The 18,770-nt window shown below is 41.6% G+C and overlaps 1 protein-coding gene across 1 annotated transcript in view; it reads right to left on the bottom strand.

Moving 5' to 3' along the window:
• LOC137433187 (uncharacterized) overlaps positions 1 to 18,770 on the bottom strand; it is a 275,834-nt gene that overhangs the window by 102,386 nt on the left and 154,678 nt on the right. The window contains exons 25-33 of the mRNA XM_078783996.1: positions 18,068 to 18,121; positions 16,614 to 16,658; positions 16,361 to 16,405; positions 12,132 to 12,185; positions 11,228 to 11,281; positions 10,870 to 10,923; positions 10,210 to 10,263; positions 4,522 to 4,575; positions 3,888 to 3,995 (exon numbers count right to left, since the gene is read on the bottom strand). Of these exons, the coding sequence (XP_078640122.1) occupies positions 3,888 to 3,995; positions 4,522 to 4,575; positions 10,210 to 10,263; positions 10,870 to 10,923; positions 11,228 to 11,281; positions 12,132 to 12,185; positions 16,361 to 16,405; positions 16,614 to 16,658; positions 18,068 to 18,121 (522 nt within the window). The remainder of the gene's footprint in view (positions 1 to 3,887; positions 3,996 to 4,521; positions 4,576 to 10,209; positions 10,264 to 10,869; positions 10,924 to 11,227; positions 11,282 to 12,131; positions 12,186 to 16,360; positions 16,406 to 16,613; positions 16,659 to 18,067; positions 18,122 to 18,770) is intronic.

The following is an 18,770-nucleotide window of genomic DNA, read 5'->3' as shown; positions in this document are numbered from 1 at the left end:
AATTTTTTTTTAACAAAAACAAAAGTTAAATTACGACTGGGATTACGGACAGTAAAATTACAGTTCAGTACTTCGTGTAACCCCCACGAGCATTCAGGAGAGCACGTACACGTTGAGGCATGCTGTTCACGAGATTTGCCAAGGTTTGGACAGGAATCGCTTGCCATGCAGTTACAATAGCCTGCTGCAATTCACGCACAGAGGCAGGCTGCTGGTCCAAGTTGTCGATTTGACGCGTTAATTCTGCCCACAAGTTCTCTATCCGATTCATATCCGGGGACATGGCAGGCCACTCCATATGCTCTACACCACGGTCAGCAAGAAAGTGTTGGATCATGCGAGCACGATGAGGCCATGCATTGTCATCTTGGAAGAAAAAGTTTCCTCGAAAGGCTGCACGAACAAATGGAAGCAATGCTTCTTCCAGAATGGCCCTGTGCTTGAACTGGTTCAGGTTTCCATTCAGAACAACCAGGTCAGTTTTGCCCCCTGCATGAAAAGCAGCCCAAACGGTCACCCCACCACTTCCAGCTTGCACTCTTGGCACTATACAATCTTCGTTGTGGGCTTCATGCACTTGTCTGCGCACTCGGACGCAGCCATATTGACGATAGACCAGAAATCTACACTTGTCACTGAAGATCATGTGATTCCAGTGTCCTGGCTGCCATTGACGGTGCTCTCTGTCCCACTGCAATCGTCGCTGGCGGTGTTGTCTGGTCAGACGTGGCTTTCTCAGGGGACGCCTGGCACGATAGCCTGCTTGAACCAGTCGTTGGTTGTCTAGCCTTCTGGATACAGGCACATTTGTCAGTTGCTGCCACTCAGCCCTAAGCCGATTGATTAGCTGACTTGGTACGGCCATTGCGGACTAACCGGTGCAGCTGGCGATCATCCCTCCTTGTGGTTCTGCAGGGACGTCCTGACCTTGGTATTGGAGTAGGGACACCCCTCTGAGCATTTCGTTTCAGGATCTTTGACACCTGACCTTGAGTGATGCCATACAGCTGAGCAATAGCATGCTGTTTCATGCCGGAATTTCGTAAAGCCACCACTAAATGACAAACAGCATTGTCGAGTTGACGGACCATCTCCAGGGGAAGCGGCAATAACTTTTGTAGACGTGCAGCAGTTGTTTTCCACCAATACAGAACGCAACAACCCTTATATACCCGATTGTGAAGCCAATCGTCAAATGTACCTGTCCGTACATTTTGCCACGCCACCTGTGATGTAATCCTGTTATTGACTTCTTGCTGTGACAGACAATCAGTGACATGGTTCTTTTAACAAAGACATCACCGAAGCGTAAAAGAAACTCACCAGATTGATATACCGAGTTCAGAAAGTAAACCCAAGTCAAGAAAAAAAAAAATTCCATATTAAATGCCAAGTCTGTATATATATATATATATATATACACTGTAAACTTGACTTTTAAGTCCTCGTACTTTTGTCATGTCTTGATTTTTCGTTGAATAAAACCGAAATTGAATTGAATTGAATCTGGTGCAGCTGCAAATAGTCCGCGGGCTGAGTAGGGTTTACATGCACCACCCCCACAACTTAACTTCCCGGGTATGTCCATGTACCTCCCACCCTAGGGGTTAGGAAAAACCATGTTAACAGAAAATAAACTCATTCCCTCATAGTTTGACCTCTGGTGACCTCATTAGTGACCTCATTTGCATATAACACATATCATTGTAAAGAATGTCCCAGGACAAACATTTTGAGGGGTCATATGCAACCATAGGACGACGAGGTAAAAAGTTATGGCCATTTGAATTTCGCCTACCCCTAATTTTCGGAAATCACTGACACGGGGGGGGGGGGGGGGGGGGGGTAACATCAAAATATGCGTGGGAGGTACCTTGGGAATGAGTTTTTTTTCTGTTAACATGGTTTTTCCTAACCCCTAGGGTGGGGGGTACATGGACATACCCGGGAAGTTAAGTTGTGGGGGGGTGGGGGGGGGGTGCATGTAAACCCTACTCAGCCCACGGACTAAAACTGAATATGTTGAGGATGGCAAATGCGGGCCATGTGTGAAAACTGGATCACACAGGTACACTACAACCTTTTTTGCAAAGTTTGATATTAAGCCTTATTTATTTATTGTCATGCCAAATGCGAGCTGTACTGGGGACTAACGTTGTTGCCAAACAAATGGGAAGGACTCGTCCTTGGACTGTATTGCAATGCCGGGAATTAGCACCGTTTTGTGCGATCCCACAACTGGTGACTGCAGTAGCCATTCGTTAATGATGACGGGCGACCCTTCCGTATTTCCACACTATTCAGCCTTGACAATTCGGGCTAAAAACAAAATTATGCACAAAAACCTTCATTTATTATTTAAATTGCTCATCCCTTTATTTGGGCAGTATATTGGCAACAGACTGCTGCCTCAATCACTCCCAAAAATAAAAAAATAACCCGGGTTACGTACATGAAGCAAAAACATGCCTCCGGCTTACGTGCATATATAACACATCATGGCTATATAACTAGGATAGATGGCAATTGCACTGGCCCATAGGTTGACACCAGAAGCCTGAAGCCTATATGTACTGTCACATTCACAAGGCCTGTGATGCCTATTCGCTCCAACATTTCGATATTTGATGATCCTTTTAACAGTCTTTTTTCTTGTTTTACACTGTATGGAAATGTTATATGACAGCGATTCTGAATACTACATGGGACTTCCTAAGGCGTCTGTTGCTTACCATATAGCACCATCATGCCAGACGTATGCTGTGCATGGAGTTAGGGCAGCTGCCAGCCAATGGGTTTGAAGGCTTACTATGCGCACAGCTATATTATTGGTTCACGAGTTATCAAACAGAGTGACCACTATATTTGTCATGGGTGTGTGTCTGTCTGTCTGTCTGTCCGCAGCATAACTACCCGATGATATCATTCGATCTTGATGAAACTTGGGTGGGAGGTTGATATGATAGAGTTGTGTCCTGCCTCGAGTGGGCGTATTGCGCCCATTGTGGGCGGAGCGACGCCCGAAAAAGATGTCTTTTTAGGGGTTAATCAAGTTCAAGCTACATCTTCTCCGAGGGAGTTGGTGGAATATGACAGGGGTTTCGGTATTTGGTTAGGTCAATGTCATGTGTCTAGCCCCACGGAGCTCGATTTTTCATTTTCGCCCCAAGGTCAAAGTCACAAGGTCACGAAATTTAGAAAAGTCGATTTTTGATGGTTTTATTACATTGTTCGCTTCCTGATAGGGTGAAATGTCGTACATGATCTTATATTATCACATACATCATGAAATACAAGTTTTCCAACAAATTTCAGAATCTTCGACCATTGACCTTTGAAGGTCACAAAGGTCAAATTTTCAAAGTTGTCGGAATCAAACCGAATTTTTGGTATTGTGTAGCTAACTAACCTCATAACTGATTATACATCATTTTCTATCTCATTTCAAAGTCAGTAACCTTCGTTTTGACATTTCCGGGCCAGCACCACACACAATTACGTACAGCTGGCTCTTAAAGGCCTGCACATGCAGCGCATTGGGGCCCTTTGTAAATAGGCATGTACACCGTATGTCGGGGGCCGACACCTGCCACGTGGGCCCCCGACCCCCCAGTCCGGGCCTGTTTCGGTTATAGTCCATCCTTTGTCATTGAATACCGCTCGCTCGTGAACCATCGTCGTCTCCTGACTTGTGTTTTTAATATACAAGATGTTTGTTAATTATTTGAAGTATTTCTTTGGTGACAAATCCAAACTACAATGCAACATTGCAAAAATGATAATGGTAAGCTAAAATAAACCAACAAAAATCTTACCTCCTATTTTGTCATTACAAAGCAGAGGATTATTGGCATTTGAAGGAACATGGAGGTATTAGGTAAACTGACCGGCATTCCCGGGATGCCTGGTGGTCCAGTGATGCCTTTCTTCCCTGGTGATCCAATATCTCCTCGATCTCCAGATTCTCCAGGTCGACCTGGATCCCCCTTCTCTCCCTAAAAAAACAACTTCAACCTTCACTTGTAGTCTGGTACTCTTATAACTGTGACATCTCATTTGCAAATTAAATGAATGATCATGAAAACAAAGCAAAAAGAGGTCCACGCAACAATGGTCCTATAAAAGCGATACACCAGAAAAGTTAATCCAGGTTTTGTTAATTTTGCAATTGACTAATAATACAACAACAACAACAACAACAACAACATCGTTGATTAACAATAAAGGAAGAAACAATTGACTGGTAATAAAGGAAGAAAACAAAAGACAGAATAAGGAACATTTGCTTGTGTTGATGATGAGGTAATGGTGGTTGTGTATATCTGCTGCAAGTGTCAGTGGTATTACCAATAAGGATGGTGCTGCACATTTTCCATTTGAGAGCAAAATGATAATGCTCACTTGATTAAAAACAGGTTCTTTCACCTTGAAGCTTGTCTAAGCTTATAGGCCTTGCGTTTACGAAATGCTTCTTATCATAGAATATTGATCGAATATATTCTTTGCCTGAATAATCCTCACCTTTATGGCATCCATTCCTTGCGGGCCACTGTCTCCGAGAGAACCAGGCAAACCCTAATTGCAGAAAAAGAATTAACAAAAAACTACTGCCACTTTTCATTATTTGTTGAATGTAAAACATTTGTTGTGGCTAGAAAAGTAATAATAATTATAAGGAGGAGTAGTAATAGTATAAGTAGTAATTGTATACATACGTAAATGACAAGAAACAATGGCTTGCAGCAAATAGAATCAACAGGAAAATTAGTATTCCCCTTGTGTAACAAGGACAAATAGATTCGATTTTGATGAATATTCAGATCTAGATCCAGATAGGAGAATTTTTAAGTTATTCTTCACCATTGAGAGATAGGTCCCAAAACTATATATAACAGGGTATCTCAAAAAGTCGTGGACAGATTCGGACGAAACATGGTGGACAGGTTGCGTGTGTAACAAGAACGAATTGATTATATTTTGGTGAAGATCCGGATCTGGATACAATAATCTTTCAAGTGATTCTTTCGTCATTTAGAGAAAGTTGGGCCAAAAACGATATCTATCACAATCTCTCAAAAAGTTATGGATGGATTCGTACGAAACTTGGTGGACAGGTTGGGTGTGTAAAAGGACAAATTCTTTAGATTTTGGTGAAGATCTGGATACTATAAATTTTTAAATTGTGATTATTCAAAATTGTGAAACATGGCCAAATGATATAAAGCATGATATCTCAAAAAGGTGTGGAAGGGTCATGACAAAATGTAGTGGATCAGTTGGATAGGTGACAAGAACAAGCTGATTAAATTTTGGTTGAGGTCCAGAGGCCTATCAGTGAGATATCAATCCTGATATATTCTGGGCAATCAGGTCCGGCCTATCAGTCCGGATGCAGTGTCGGCTGAGGTCTCGGCTCTAACCTGATAGATATTTCAATCCAAGCCACTGCGGATAAACCAGACATCATATGTTTAACAGAATCCTTCCTCCCACAGGTCTCCGACTCATTAGTGTCTCTCTCCAATTATTGTCACTTCTTCTTTGATAGTGGTGGAGATGCACTTCACATCAATAACTCAATTTCTCACTGCCCTTGCACTGATCTTACACCTCCCAACCCCGAGGAGTACCTCTGGCTGCGATTTCCCCCTCCAAACCCACCTCCACACAAAGGAGAACATGAGGAAGAAATGTAAACTTTTTTGTTGCTTTGCTCTCCAAATAAACAACTTTGTTTTGTTAAATTTTTCCAATATCACATGATAATGTGTTAAATGGACAAGAAAAACCACGGCAAAAACCCAGTTTTATCTCACCTAACTCAAAGTGTAGTATATTCTTAATCAACTGTATATGTGAACTTTTTAATTACTGTGATCCTTGGTTTTTCCCCCAAAAATCCCAATAATGATGAATTAATGTCATGTGTAATGATCCACAATTTTCCATAAAAATCCTCCCCACCCCATAACCCTCCCTTCCAAACTTAAACAAAAAATTACATTAAAAAAGAAAACACGGCATTTTGTAGCAAATATTCGATTTTGAAGCAGCTGTTCTATAAGACAAGATATTTGTACTTCTCATACTTTTGTATTAAAAGTCAGAAATAATATTTTAATGCATAATTGATTTATAGATTTGACTTGTAGTTCATTGTTAAAAATAAATCTCCTAATTCCAGGTGCAAAATTATTGTGGTCTTTGGAAGCAACACATTTATTTTAACTGAGTCCAGATGAAGTAGGTTTGTGACTGTAACTGAACGGATATGGCTACAACTCTATTCCACAGTGGTCCAACAAGCAAGGTAATGCTGTGCCAAAACCTTCGAGGAATCATCAATGCCAAGAGCCAAATCCTTTATTATTTAGTGGGATCATGTGTTCTGTGCCTTGAGATTTCAGATTGGTTTTTTGTAATAATAAATGTGCGTTTAAAGAACCTTTGCAACAGGATCGCCCACTGGTTTAGTGTACAAAATGTTTTATCTTCAAAGGAAAAACCAATACAATTTGATGGATTGTGGAATCATTTGTGAAGAAGGTATTCCAATAAAAGCTTGAATTGCATAGCACAAGTAAATATCCCCAGCGCACAATATATTGTATCATCAGGATGTGCACATTGAGAATGTTTGTGGCATGGTCAAACTTGGATCAGTAAATTGCAGGGAGATATTGCACACAAAAACACAAACAGTTTCCATGAGTCTCTCCAAAAAGCTCTTATTTTAATTTTCAACAATAATCTATTTCCCAAAATTTTCGTAAAATCATACATGAAATATTATGCAACCCAGTTACAGTTACAAATTTGGTACTATTTTTCACCCCTTTCTAGACACAGACCAATATGAAAAAACAGTGAAATTGTATGTCTGCATGCATACACAACAACAACAACATGCATTTTAAAGGCCATTTTCCCTGCTAGAGCGGGGGTTAGCCTTGCGGTCCCCATGACAATCTTCTCCATTTTGCCCTATTTTCTGCATCTCTCCTTGTTAACCCCCTTGCCTGCATTTCTTCTTCCACCATCTTTAGCCAAGTCTTTCTCGGTCTTCCCCGTCTTCTACTTCCTTCTACATTCATTTCCATCACTCTTCTCAACCAGTCACTTTCATCCTTCCTCAACACATGACCAAACCATCTCAACCTGTTCCTCTTCACAGCATCAATCACAGGCTCTATTCCCATCATCTTTCACAATTTATCATTTGTCTTCCTCTCTCTCAACGATACTCCACACATCCGTCGAACCATTCGCATTTCCACCCTTTCCAACCTTCGTTGCTGCTCTACGTTCATTACCCATGTCTCGCTCCCATAAATCATAACACTTCTCACACATGCAGCATACACCTTTCCCTTCAGCTTCAACGACACTCCCCTCATCATCAGCACGCCACCACTATGTCTGCATGCATACTGTCCCTAAATCATTAACTCTGCCACCAAAAGTGGACAGAGGTTATGTTTTACCCCTGTTTATTTGTATGTCTGTCTGTGAGCAGGATATCTCAAAAAGGCTTTGGATGGATTCAGATGAAATTTGGTGGGCAGGTTGGGTGTATGACCAAGAATAGATTAGATTTTGGTGAAGATCTGGATTCTGGATACTATATATTAAAAGTGATTCTTCACCATTGAGAGAGAGGGCCAAAACTGTATATAGCAAATATCTCAAAAAGTTATGGACGGATTTGGACGAAACTTGGTGGACAGGTGGCTGTGTGACAAGGATGAAGTGGTTGAATTTTGGTGATGATCCAGTATATGAGAATTTATTTATTTATTTCAGAAGTAATTCTTCACCATTGAGAGATGGAGCCAAAAACGATATATACCACAATATTTCAAAAAAAATAAAAAATTGTGGACGGATTATGACAAACATAGGGGCAATAACCCTGGAGCTCACCTGGTAGAATAAACAGTATACTGTACTGACTAAAGGAACTTTAAACCGATTTCAATGGTTTCTAGAAGGCAAGGCAGCATGTAGAATCATTATAACATAATCATAAGACTTTAAACAAACAAACAAACAAAAACCTATTTTGGGGGGCAACCTCCCCTGCCCACCCCCCACTCCCATCCTATATACCTCCTCGGACCCCAGTTTTTTTTAATGCCTTGAACAAACATTGGTACATCATGGGTGATGAAGGTTGTGGTGAGGTTTCATTGAAATCATGTGTGTAGTTTCAGAGAATGAATGAATGATCGTTTTAAGGCCATTTTCCCCGCGAGAGTGGGGGTTAGCCTTGCGGGCCCCATAACAATCATGGTTCCCTGTTTGAGGCAATGTTTTTATGGCCGGATGCCCTTCCTGATGCCAACCCTTAGTCGCCTCTTACGATGCGCAGGGATACGGTGTACCTATTCTAAATCGGGGTACACACCGTGATCATTCATCCCAGCAAGCTGGTACTCAATTTGCCGACCTCGGAAGGATGACAGGCTGAGTCAACCCCCCTGGCGTTAATTCAACGGATTGACCGGGATTCGAACCCAGGATCCTAGGATCCCAAGCCGGCACCCTAACCGCTAAGCCAATACCAGGCTTGTAGTTTCAGAGAAGAAAGCAAATATATATTTTGTGGGGTCAAACCTGGACCCGTTTTGACCCCCACCCCCTTAGACCCCGACTTTGAAAGTTTTACTGCCGTGAACAAACTTTAGTCAAAACATAACAAATATAATTTGTGCCAAATTTGGTCGCAATCCCATCAGCGGTTTTGGAGAGGATGTTTCAACTGATTACGGACGGACTGACTGATGACGCGCCATCGCATATGCTCCCCTGAACTTCAATCCAAGTGAGATAAAAATGGGTAGGTGGAGATAACATGCCACTTAGATTCTGATAAAGGTCCGGATGCAGATCCGCACTCTCAGTGGGCTACAATATGTAAAACTGTTCCTCCTGGCAGAAGTACGTGCTGTACCAGGTGCCGTTGTAGATTTTGATAATATTAAATATCTCCACAAAAAATATTTATTTAAAAGTCCATCGACATTGAATACTAAAAGTGTAAAATGTTGTTCATTGAGAAGAATACAATCTGCAAATCATAGTGATGACATCTGATGACCTTAGGTTCAAGTGATGTCTGAAAAGAGACCTTCTGTTATGGCCTTGTTTGTGTGGGTTCTCCTAAATCTTGCCTGCAGTTTCATTATTGTCTTACTGCAATGGTCTGAGTTGATGGTTATATCCATGAATGATGAAATCCACAGATGATGCTTTGAATATTGTAGTAAATGGTCATCGAGGCTTTATCAAGTGCTGTGTCGTCGCTTGACTGAATATTATTGACTGGAATAGTTCAAAGAACTGAATAATGTGATGTAACTTCATGGAGTTCATCATTATATCCCAGGAAGCGATGTACTGTGAAATTGTTCTGTCAGCCTGATCATTACTCAAAGGCAAATAGTAGAGGAAGAGAGAAGCTGTTTTGTTGAAGTTTTGATGAGACATGAATAATTTTCCAAAAGCAAGGCATAAGAGGAGGAGAAGTTGCCATTGCAATTTAAGCCAGCATCCCAGTATATGAGAGGCAGCAAAGTGAAACCAAAAGTTAAGAAACAACATGTATCGTTATTACTCTTCAACGTCATCACACGATGTTCTTCGTTTTCTTCTTGATATATGATACACACAATTCAGTGCCTGTGACGATACAAGAACAAAAAACTAATTTTCACATTCATAACCATTTAGGAGCATGGTGCAGCTTTGTCTTTATGGCTTTCATGTTCCCATCTGTTGGGATTCAGTCAAAGTAACAAGCTTTCAAAATCTCTATAACCTTCCATTTTGTTATTAACATCACACAACATTTACAAAGAAGGCATTTACTTTGAAGTAACCATATTAGTTACAGTTCGAAGCTACCATGAGTAAAATGAAAGAAGTGTGCTGCAAATAACTTCAAAGGATGCAGAACAATATTGGTAAGGGCAGAGGTCAGTCATGTTGAAAACGTATTCCGGTTAGCATGTGCTGAAACCACAATTTACTTTGCCAGCGATACAACAATCCGGGCTCCAGTTCGTAAAGCAAAAGTGTAGCTCAGGTACTGGTTCATCCAAATGAATGTGATTGAAACCATGATCGCTAACTCTTCTCACTCTTACTTTTTTCATTTATTTTTCCCACAAGTAAGTTGTTTACTTAAATAAAAAAATGCACACTCACCCTCAAACCAACCACACCAGGTTCCCCTTCACTCCCAGGGGGCCCAAAGGAGCCCTGCACACATCAACACATAAATGCACACAAATCATTTTTCATTGGATTAATTCCAAGGTGTCTGGGAGTGCTGAAGGAGTTTATTGGGCCAGGAAATGCAGTAGATGAGGGGGGCGGGGGGAGGGGGGGGGGGGGAAGATGTGGCGGGGGTGGGTGGAGAGGAGCGGAGTGCCAAGTCCTTCCCTGAATCAGTAGTTGGGGGCAGGAAATTGAAATTTTTACAATGGCACCAACAAATAGTGGCCTCATCTTTGCAAAATGACACCATGGGACACCTAAAGTCCACAAGAAGCAACCAATTGTGACAGATGAGTCTCCAGCCTAATATCCTATTCCACAGAAAGCACACTCATTGATGCAATGTCCTGAGATGTACCAGGGTGACATTTCATAGTGGGGCCATGGACCAAATCCAAATTCAAGGGCTCAAAGGTGTTTATCTGTAGGCTACACTGCAGGACAAAATATTTTGACTTCATTTATTATCTCAAACTGTTTCTCATGACAATATGACGTCATTTAGTTGAACAGTAACAGCTCTTTCAAATGTATTTCATCAACATTTAAAGGCTACAGTACGACATTATTAATAATTTGACAACTGACCTTTTCGCCTTTATCTCCTGTTGGGCCAATGTCTCCAGGTGGTCCAGTAATACCCTGTCATTTGAAACAAAATTAAATGAAAGAATGCAGATTGGCAAAAAAAACAATCTGAACCAACATCCATCTTCAACATTAATAGTTTTATAGACTAGCGTAAAATGGTAAGAGTAAAATAGAACGGTCCGCAGTTTCCGTGGTCGAGTAAACGAAAGATTTTTCCCAAATAAAAGTCAGGACAATTTCAATATGTATTTTATTCAAAATACCGTACAAAGTAATCGTTGTATTGAAATTGCGAATTAAATACCGTAATTTTATTTATACAGTAATTCAGTTTGAATAAAAGCAAAGTACTCACCTCCATCCCATGATCTCCAGGTGGTCCAATTTCTCCTTTAGCACCTTGAAGACCCTAGGTAAATAACATAAATAAAGGAAAAGACATGTTTCCCATTAATATGTTTCACTGTTAAAAGTATTCCCATCGGTGTTGCTGAAACTTAAACCTAATTGTGAGCAATCAGAGATGCTGTTATAGTCCCAAATCCCAAGATGCTACACAGACACCTGTTTGACAGTGGCAAAATGAAATAAAAAATTATTTATTATTTCTCAAATCAGTTATATATACAGTCGGACCCCGCTATTCGCGGTTCCGCTATTCGCGGTTCCGCTATTCCGCTATTCGCGGTTCCGCTATTCGCGGTTCCGCTATTCGCGGTTCCGCTATTCACGGTTCCACTATTCGCGGTTCCGCTATTCGCGGTTCCGCTATTCACGGTTCCGCTATTCGTGGGTTCCGCTTACCGTGGGTGATAAAATGCGACCCGTTTCTCTATTCGTGGAAAAGTGTCCCGCAAATTCGCGGGGTTTTTTTCTATTCAGGGTTCCTTTAATGTAACAAGATTACTGAGTTTGCTTGGGTTTTGGCTGAGTTGAAAAAAAGATTATGGTGCCAAAACATATTTCAGGCTCAGCTGAGAGTTAAAAGTTTCTGGATTTGAGCTGTGCACAAAAGGGGAGCTTTGCCCAAAGTTTATCTGTCAGCTATAATTTAGGGACAGGGTAAGGATGTATGGGTACCAGCCTTTGTTAACACTATAAGCTTATCACCATTGCAAAAATGCACATTTGGCAGTTTGAGCCTGTGGAGGAAGAGGCTTGGTACATCAGCTGAGTAGTGTCTATTCAGACATGAGGATAAGTCAATGCCAACATAAGTCAATGCTAAGTCAAATGATCTGATGTGTCCATATACTTACAGGAGGTCCAATGTCACCTTTGTCTCCTTCAAGGCCATGTGAGCCCTGCAGCCCCTGAGATATAACATTTATGTAAGCATCAGGTTTAACAAACCTATGATACCACCATATACAATGTTGAAAGTTTCTGAGATGTTATGAAAGATGAATACAAGGACTTTATGAATGTACGGTAATGTTAATTGGAGAATATCTAAATACTGTACTGGCATTAATTGTGAGGGAGGTAGCGTAGCATAGCACGTTGCTGCTCCTCGAGCTATTCTACTATTCACCATTCTTCCTCATCCTCCTATGTTTTCGTTTGCATTTCTGTTCTGTTTTGGTTATCTGAACCAAGTTGGTTCATTTACTTATTTTATTTTGTCGTTTTGTAGATTTAATTAGTCCTTTTTGTGTTCAGGCCTAGCAGTGGCGCGCCCATGGGACTAGTCACGCTTTATCGTGGCACTATCGCTGAAACACTTAGTGCATGTTTATTGAGGAGTAAAGGTGGGAATCTCTCACTGTACCTACATGCTTATTGAGGAGCAAAAATGGGACTATCTCACACTACCTGCTTAATAAGGAACGAAAGCAGGATTCCCTCACTGTACAAACCGATTGAGGAATGAAAGCGGGATTCTCTCACTGTCCGTTTTGTGGTGCCTGCTCGCCTGGTCCTCTTCTTGCCTCTGTTTCGCTGGGTATTTTTGTGGAAGAACCGAGTGATTTCGGTGGGAGAACTGAGTGATAACTGAGAGATAACTGAGAACTGAAAGAAATGATTTTTTTATGAAAAGTGAGGGATTTTTTATTTTGTGAATTTTTTTGTGTACAGCATTCACTTGTGGTAAGCTGAATAAGCACAACTCTAAGGTATTATAGAGAGCACGACAAAAGGAAGGGAAGAGGAGAAGGTGGGGGAGGAGAAGAGGGACCCAGGTAGTGAGTGAGGAGGTGGAGAAGGAGGGAGTGAGGACTGAGGAAGTGGGGAAGAAAAGAGGGAGTGAGTGGGGTGGAGGCGAGGATGAGTGCCTTGATGGTGGGGAGGGAGGAGGGGAGAAAGTGGAGAAAGAGCAGTGTGTGTGTGTGTGTGTGTGTGTGTGTGTGTGTGTGTGTGTGTGTGTGTGTATGCACACACAATATTATAACAGCCGAGGATATGATGTCCAGCAGGTCAGCCAGGGCAGCACTGCTGATTGATGACCTGAGCATCCCAAATTAATCAAGATGGTACAAGCTTTGGCAGGCGGGCAGTGGTTCAGAAGCGAGGACCGGCTAGGTAGTTTGAATGTGGGATCAATGGAGGGATTGGAGTTGAGGTGGTGGAGATGATGCACAGAAGGAGGTTGCAAGTGTTGTGTGCACAAGAAATCAGATGGAAAAGACACAGGGTGAGGAGGTTGGTAGGAGGATACAAGCTGTTGCACGTGGGTGAGAATGGAAGGAGTAATGGCATAGGAATAATAGTATCAGAAGAGATCAGCAAGCAGGTGGTCAGAGTGGAAAGATGGGAGGGATGGATAGTTATGGCATAGGTGGTGATAAGAGGCAAATGATGTGTGTTATGTCGATCTATGGACCACAAACAGGAAGGAATGGGGCAGAGAAGCAGGAATTCAGGGCCGCACTGGAGAGGATGATGGGAATGCTTGAGATGGAGGTGATGCTGTGCATTGAAGGAGACATTAATACGCATGTTGGAGTAGCGGAGCCGGGTGAAGAGGAATGTGTTGGTAAATTTGGTTGTGGAACAAGAAAAAAGAAAGGGTCAAGGGCTGGTGGAGCTGGTGGCAAGGAATGGAATGGCCATAGCTGGTTCATTCTTTCTAAAGCAGGAAAGCCATAAAATAATCTACAGGAGTGGACAGCACACAACAGAATTGGATTTGGTGGTGGTAAAGAAGCGACATATGTGGAGGGTTAAGGATTGCAAGGCAGTGGCGGGAGAGCATGTTACCACCCAGCACAAAGCTGTGGTCTTTGTGGGGAGGATTAAGAAAAGGAGGAAGGTTAAGAGCAGGGGCCGGACAGTTATTAGGTGGGGGGAAGTGTAGGGACAATAAAGTACAAGGAGAGGGTGAGGGCCAGGTATAAGTAACTTAGTGAAGAAGCAGAAGGTTTGGAGAAGGAGTGGAAGTACGGAGAGACATTTAGTGGAATTGCAGAAGTATTGTGTGGATGGAAATCAGGAGAGGGTGCATCAACGAGGGATATAAATCAGGTATGGTGGACTGAGGAAGTAGCGAAGGCAGTTGGTGAAAAGAAGGAGGTTTGGAAGAGGATAGAGAAGATCAAGGATAGAGGTACCTGGATGAGCGGTTGCTGCACCTGTATGGGCAGGAGAAGAAAGCAGCAAGGAGAGCTGTGGATAAGGTGAGGAATGATATGGAAGAGGATGTGTACAACAAGTTGGAAGAGGATGGTGGAAGGAAGGTGATCTATAAAATGGCTCGTGACAGGAATGAGGATTGCAAGGACATGGACAGTGATTAAGGATGGAGACGAGGGGCTAGTGACAGAGAGGGGCGCAGTATTGAAGGTGTGGGAAGGATATTTCGAAGTTGTTGAACCAGGAAGGAAGCAACGGCGAGCTGGAGCAACCAACCGAGTTATGTGGCGGGGAAAGTGGAGTTGGTGGAGATCATGAAAGAGGAAGTGTGGACGGCATTGACGAGGGTGAAAAAGGGAAGGCCACCAAGTGTTGATGAGGTATGTACAGAGATGATAATTACAGCCAGACAAGTTGGAGTCAGGTGGACAAAGAGGAATTGTTGAATGTATATATATGAGAGATGGTTAAATTCGGAGGAGTGAAGGACAGGGTTAATTGTGCCAATATGGAATGGGAAGAGGGCTCTTCATCATCCGGGAAAGTACAGGGGCATTACACTCCTTCGTCATGTCATGAAGATGATGATGAGTGTGCTGGACATGAGGATAAGGAAGAGTGTGGAAAAGGAGATCGGAGAAGAGTAGCAGGGGTTTAGAAATGGTAGGGAAACAACAGATGGGATGATGATGCTGAGACAGAGTTTTGTTTTTGTGGTGAGGATGTTCGTCTCGAAAGAGATGGTGATGGCAACACTGATATGGATGGAGGTGCCGGAAGCAAAAGTTAGGCTGGTGGAAGGGATGTGCAAGGGAATGAAGAGAAGAGTTTTGGTTGGTCCTGGGATGTTGGAGGAGTTCAGTCTGACCATCGCTTTGATGCTGGGAAGCGCTCACAGCCCAATCCCGTTTATCATGGTGATGGAGCTGGTTAGCAGGAAGGTCAACATGAGGGTATTCTGGGGCGGATATTGTATGCGGACAATCTGGCTGTTGTGGTGAAGAGTGGGCAGGAGATGCAGGAAGTACTGGGGGAGTGGAAGGAGGCATTTGAGAAACCTGGGCTGAAAATGAGAATACGAATGTGATGTGGGTTGGGCAGCAGAGAAAATCAGTAAGGTGAGGGTGATTGGAGGGTGGAGCGAGAGAGTTGGCTGAAGATAAAGGGTGGTGGAGTATCGTAGTCAGGGCAGGGCAGGAGCTTATTGCCATCGGACCTCACCCCTTATAAAGGGAAAAGGAGGAGAAAAACATTAATAATTATTTTGAAGAAATGTATGGTGAAGCTAATTGTTGGTATTATATGTGGGTGTTTTAATCCATTTTTTAAATTGTAATTTTCATATCTCCCATGCATCCATTCATGTTCAACACCTGTCTGCTGATTGCATCATTGCTGGGAGTGAAGCTGTGCCACCGAGGCAGCGCCCCAATAGGTCAGAACTGTAATTCGGAATTTAGACAGGGTGCCAGTGGTAACTCATATATCATTCATTGAAAGACACCATTGTATCTTCAACATCCACTAATATTAAATGCGAGCAGACCAGTCCCAGCTTAACGCCATTTGTTGGGTGGTGTACGTTTTGATGCAAAGCCTGGTCTGTTCACTCTCCCGACAAAATCCAACAGTTAAGTTGGGTCAATAATTATCCAACCCAGACAAAACAGCTAAAAGGCGAGTGCACTCCCTCTGTGGGATCCTGTCAGACTACATTTTTCTTCATAATATAAATTGTACAACATTCATAACATAATACAGTACAGCATTGTGATAATGGGTGGGAAAATTAGAAATGCTAAAAATGAACACCTATCCCCCCACACTTCCTCCCCGTCCCATTACTTAATGCAGATTTTTCCAATGCGCTGAATGCATTTTCAAAGAGCACAAAATAATATTCTGTCGAACACACCGGAAAACCTTGGAGGCCCCTTTCACCTGGAGGTCCTGCTTTTCCCTGCCGAATAAAACATACCGGTTAAGATGAGTGGTGACCACACAATGACATCACAGAAGAAAGAAGAAGAGGCCATACAGAGTGATTCACAAACAAGCATGGACCAAACTTATAAATGCTAAAATCCTGCAATTAACTTTCACAAATTTAGACTTTTCAAAAATATTCACAGTAAAGACAAATCATTTAGAATTTTCAAAAGACTTACGATGAAGCCGGCTGGACCAGGTAAGCCAGGTTCTCCAATTAGTCCCTGCAATACATTAAGGTTTGCTGCAGAAAAGAATAACAATAATAATAATAGTAATAATAGTTATTTTTAGTTGAATAATTGCATATATTCAACCTATGGCTGTGAAAGTCTTTTTATGAAACAAAACATTATTAATTATTATTATATTACCCAAACAAACTGAATGCGACATGATTTCATTGCAAATGGATAACAATCATTGCTGTGTGACAGTTTCATAACTTGTTGGGCCTCCCTGTGTCTGCTAGGCATCTCTGTTGAGGATAGTTCTAGTGATTATACAAATTAGATTTATTCTTATTTATTCTTGGAAAAGTGTGTCCCATGACTCTTGGTGGAAACGTGTATGTCTGGGTTCAAGGTGATACAGTAAACTCTTGCACAGATGATTACTCGAAAATATGAATTTTCACAAGGTAAATCCCACTTTTGCATCCCAGTCTTGCTAACATACAAATCGGATTAGATGAACGCTAGTTGTGACACGGCCTCAACGATTATGGGTTTAAACCGCTCTTAAAAGCACGCTTTACAGTTAGCTTTTCCTAACCTTCTTCATCTTACCTTTCCTTGCAAAGGGCTTTAAGATTGTGCTTCTTACCAAAAATCGTGATGTAATAAATTGCTTGACTGATTGACAATTGAAGACCCGAGTGAAAGAAGTACTTGAGTCACAAAATAACACGATGCAAAGTTATTACACACATGGATTGTTACCATACTGCAGATGGAGATTCTGGTTCCAATTCACTTTGTCCAAAAATGTGACCGAAGCATTTCTTCCACACAGGTCTTCAATTGCTAAGCTTAGACATCCATCCAATCCTTTTCAGAAATCAAAGGAATTAGGCAGGTGGCCGTGTGTGTATGAACTTTCCCAGATGTGTTTCCAGAACAGACATCTAGTGTGGTGGTTTTGCTGTGATTCATCAAGAGTAAATGAGATGGAAAGCTCAGTCTCTATTTGCAATTATTTAAATATTAAAAGTAGTTTGGAACTGCAAGTATTTTCATCAGCATAAACATATTTCACATTGACCAATAGAATCCTAATACTCGTTTGGCATGCAAAGATTTCACTTCTTCAGAGCCAGGACAAATATTTTGGTAATTATGAATTGCAGGTATACTATAAACTATTGGTGATGTTTGATTGTTCAGATTGTGAAAATGGCTTTCAGCTTAATGTCACTGCTGAAGATGTGATGAAGCAACAGAGAGCAATACATACTGGCACTGCACCCGACGAGCAATTTTATTCTGATTTGATTCTGAGAGGAAATAAACTAAAAACCAGATACACCAGAGGCATACACGGCATCCGAAAACCATTGGAACACCCTCATGTCTGTCATCAGGACTTCAAAATGTCAAAATATACACTAACATTAAATTTCAGGTATATTCACCTTGCTGCCTCGAGCTCCAATGTCACCAAGTGGTCCATCAACACCTCTTGGGCCCTAGCTCAGACCAACAAAGAAAGAGAAGCAAAGGCAAGTAATGTCACTAAGTGTCACTACACTGCAAAATCTTCTGTGCTTAGAGGAGTAACACATCTCCATCCATGTTTTTATTTTTCATTGTATTGAAGGATATCCTTTGAGAGAAAATAATTAGATGTTGTGTTTTTTTAAGACAAGGATTTACACAAGGGTTCAACAATGGGTCATTGATTTATCATATATGCACAAACCATTAAAAAAATGAGAATTGAGAAAATAATGGTAAGGAGGGGGGATGTAGTAAAGACAATGAAGGGAAGATAAGTGTGAAATGCATGTACAGAGAATGAAGAGGAGGATTTTCGTAGCGATAGGAGATATGCAAGTGTAAAAAAGAGCACCCTCATATCTGTCAAGGCAATGGAGGGATGCTACAGGAAAAAGATGGCCGCCCCATCAAATATGTACAAACTAAATGCTGTAAGCTACTATCTAGTGAAGTCATAAGTCTTTAAAAGCCTTACCTTGTATTCTCGAGCATTTTCAGAATTAATAAGACTGATAAAGAAACCAGAATACATTGCTAAAGTACTAAATCGTAGATCACTTTTAGCTCTTACACAACAAGCCTTGACTCTATACAAAAAAAAAAAAAAAAAAATCATAC

Source organism: Myxine glutinosa, chromosome 8 (assembly GCF_964187855.1).
Source record: "Myxine glutinosa chromosome 8, kmMyxGlut1.1, whole genome shotgun sequence".
NCBI lineage: Eukaryota > Metazoa > Chordata > Myxini > Myxiniformes > Myxinidae > Myxine > Myxine glutinosa.
Note: the sequence above shows the minus strand (reverse complement) of the source record. Positions and strands in the feature narration are given on the sequence as shown.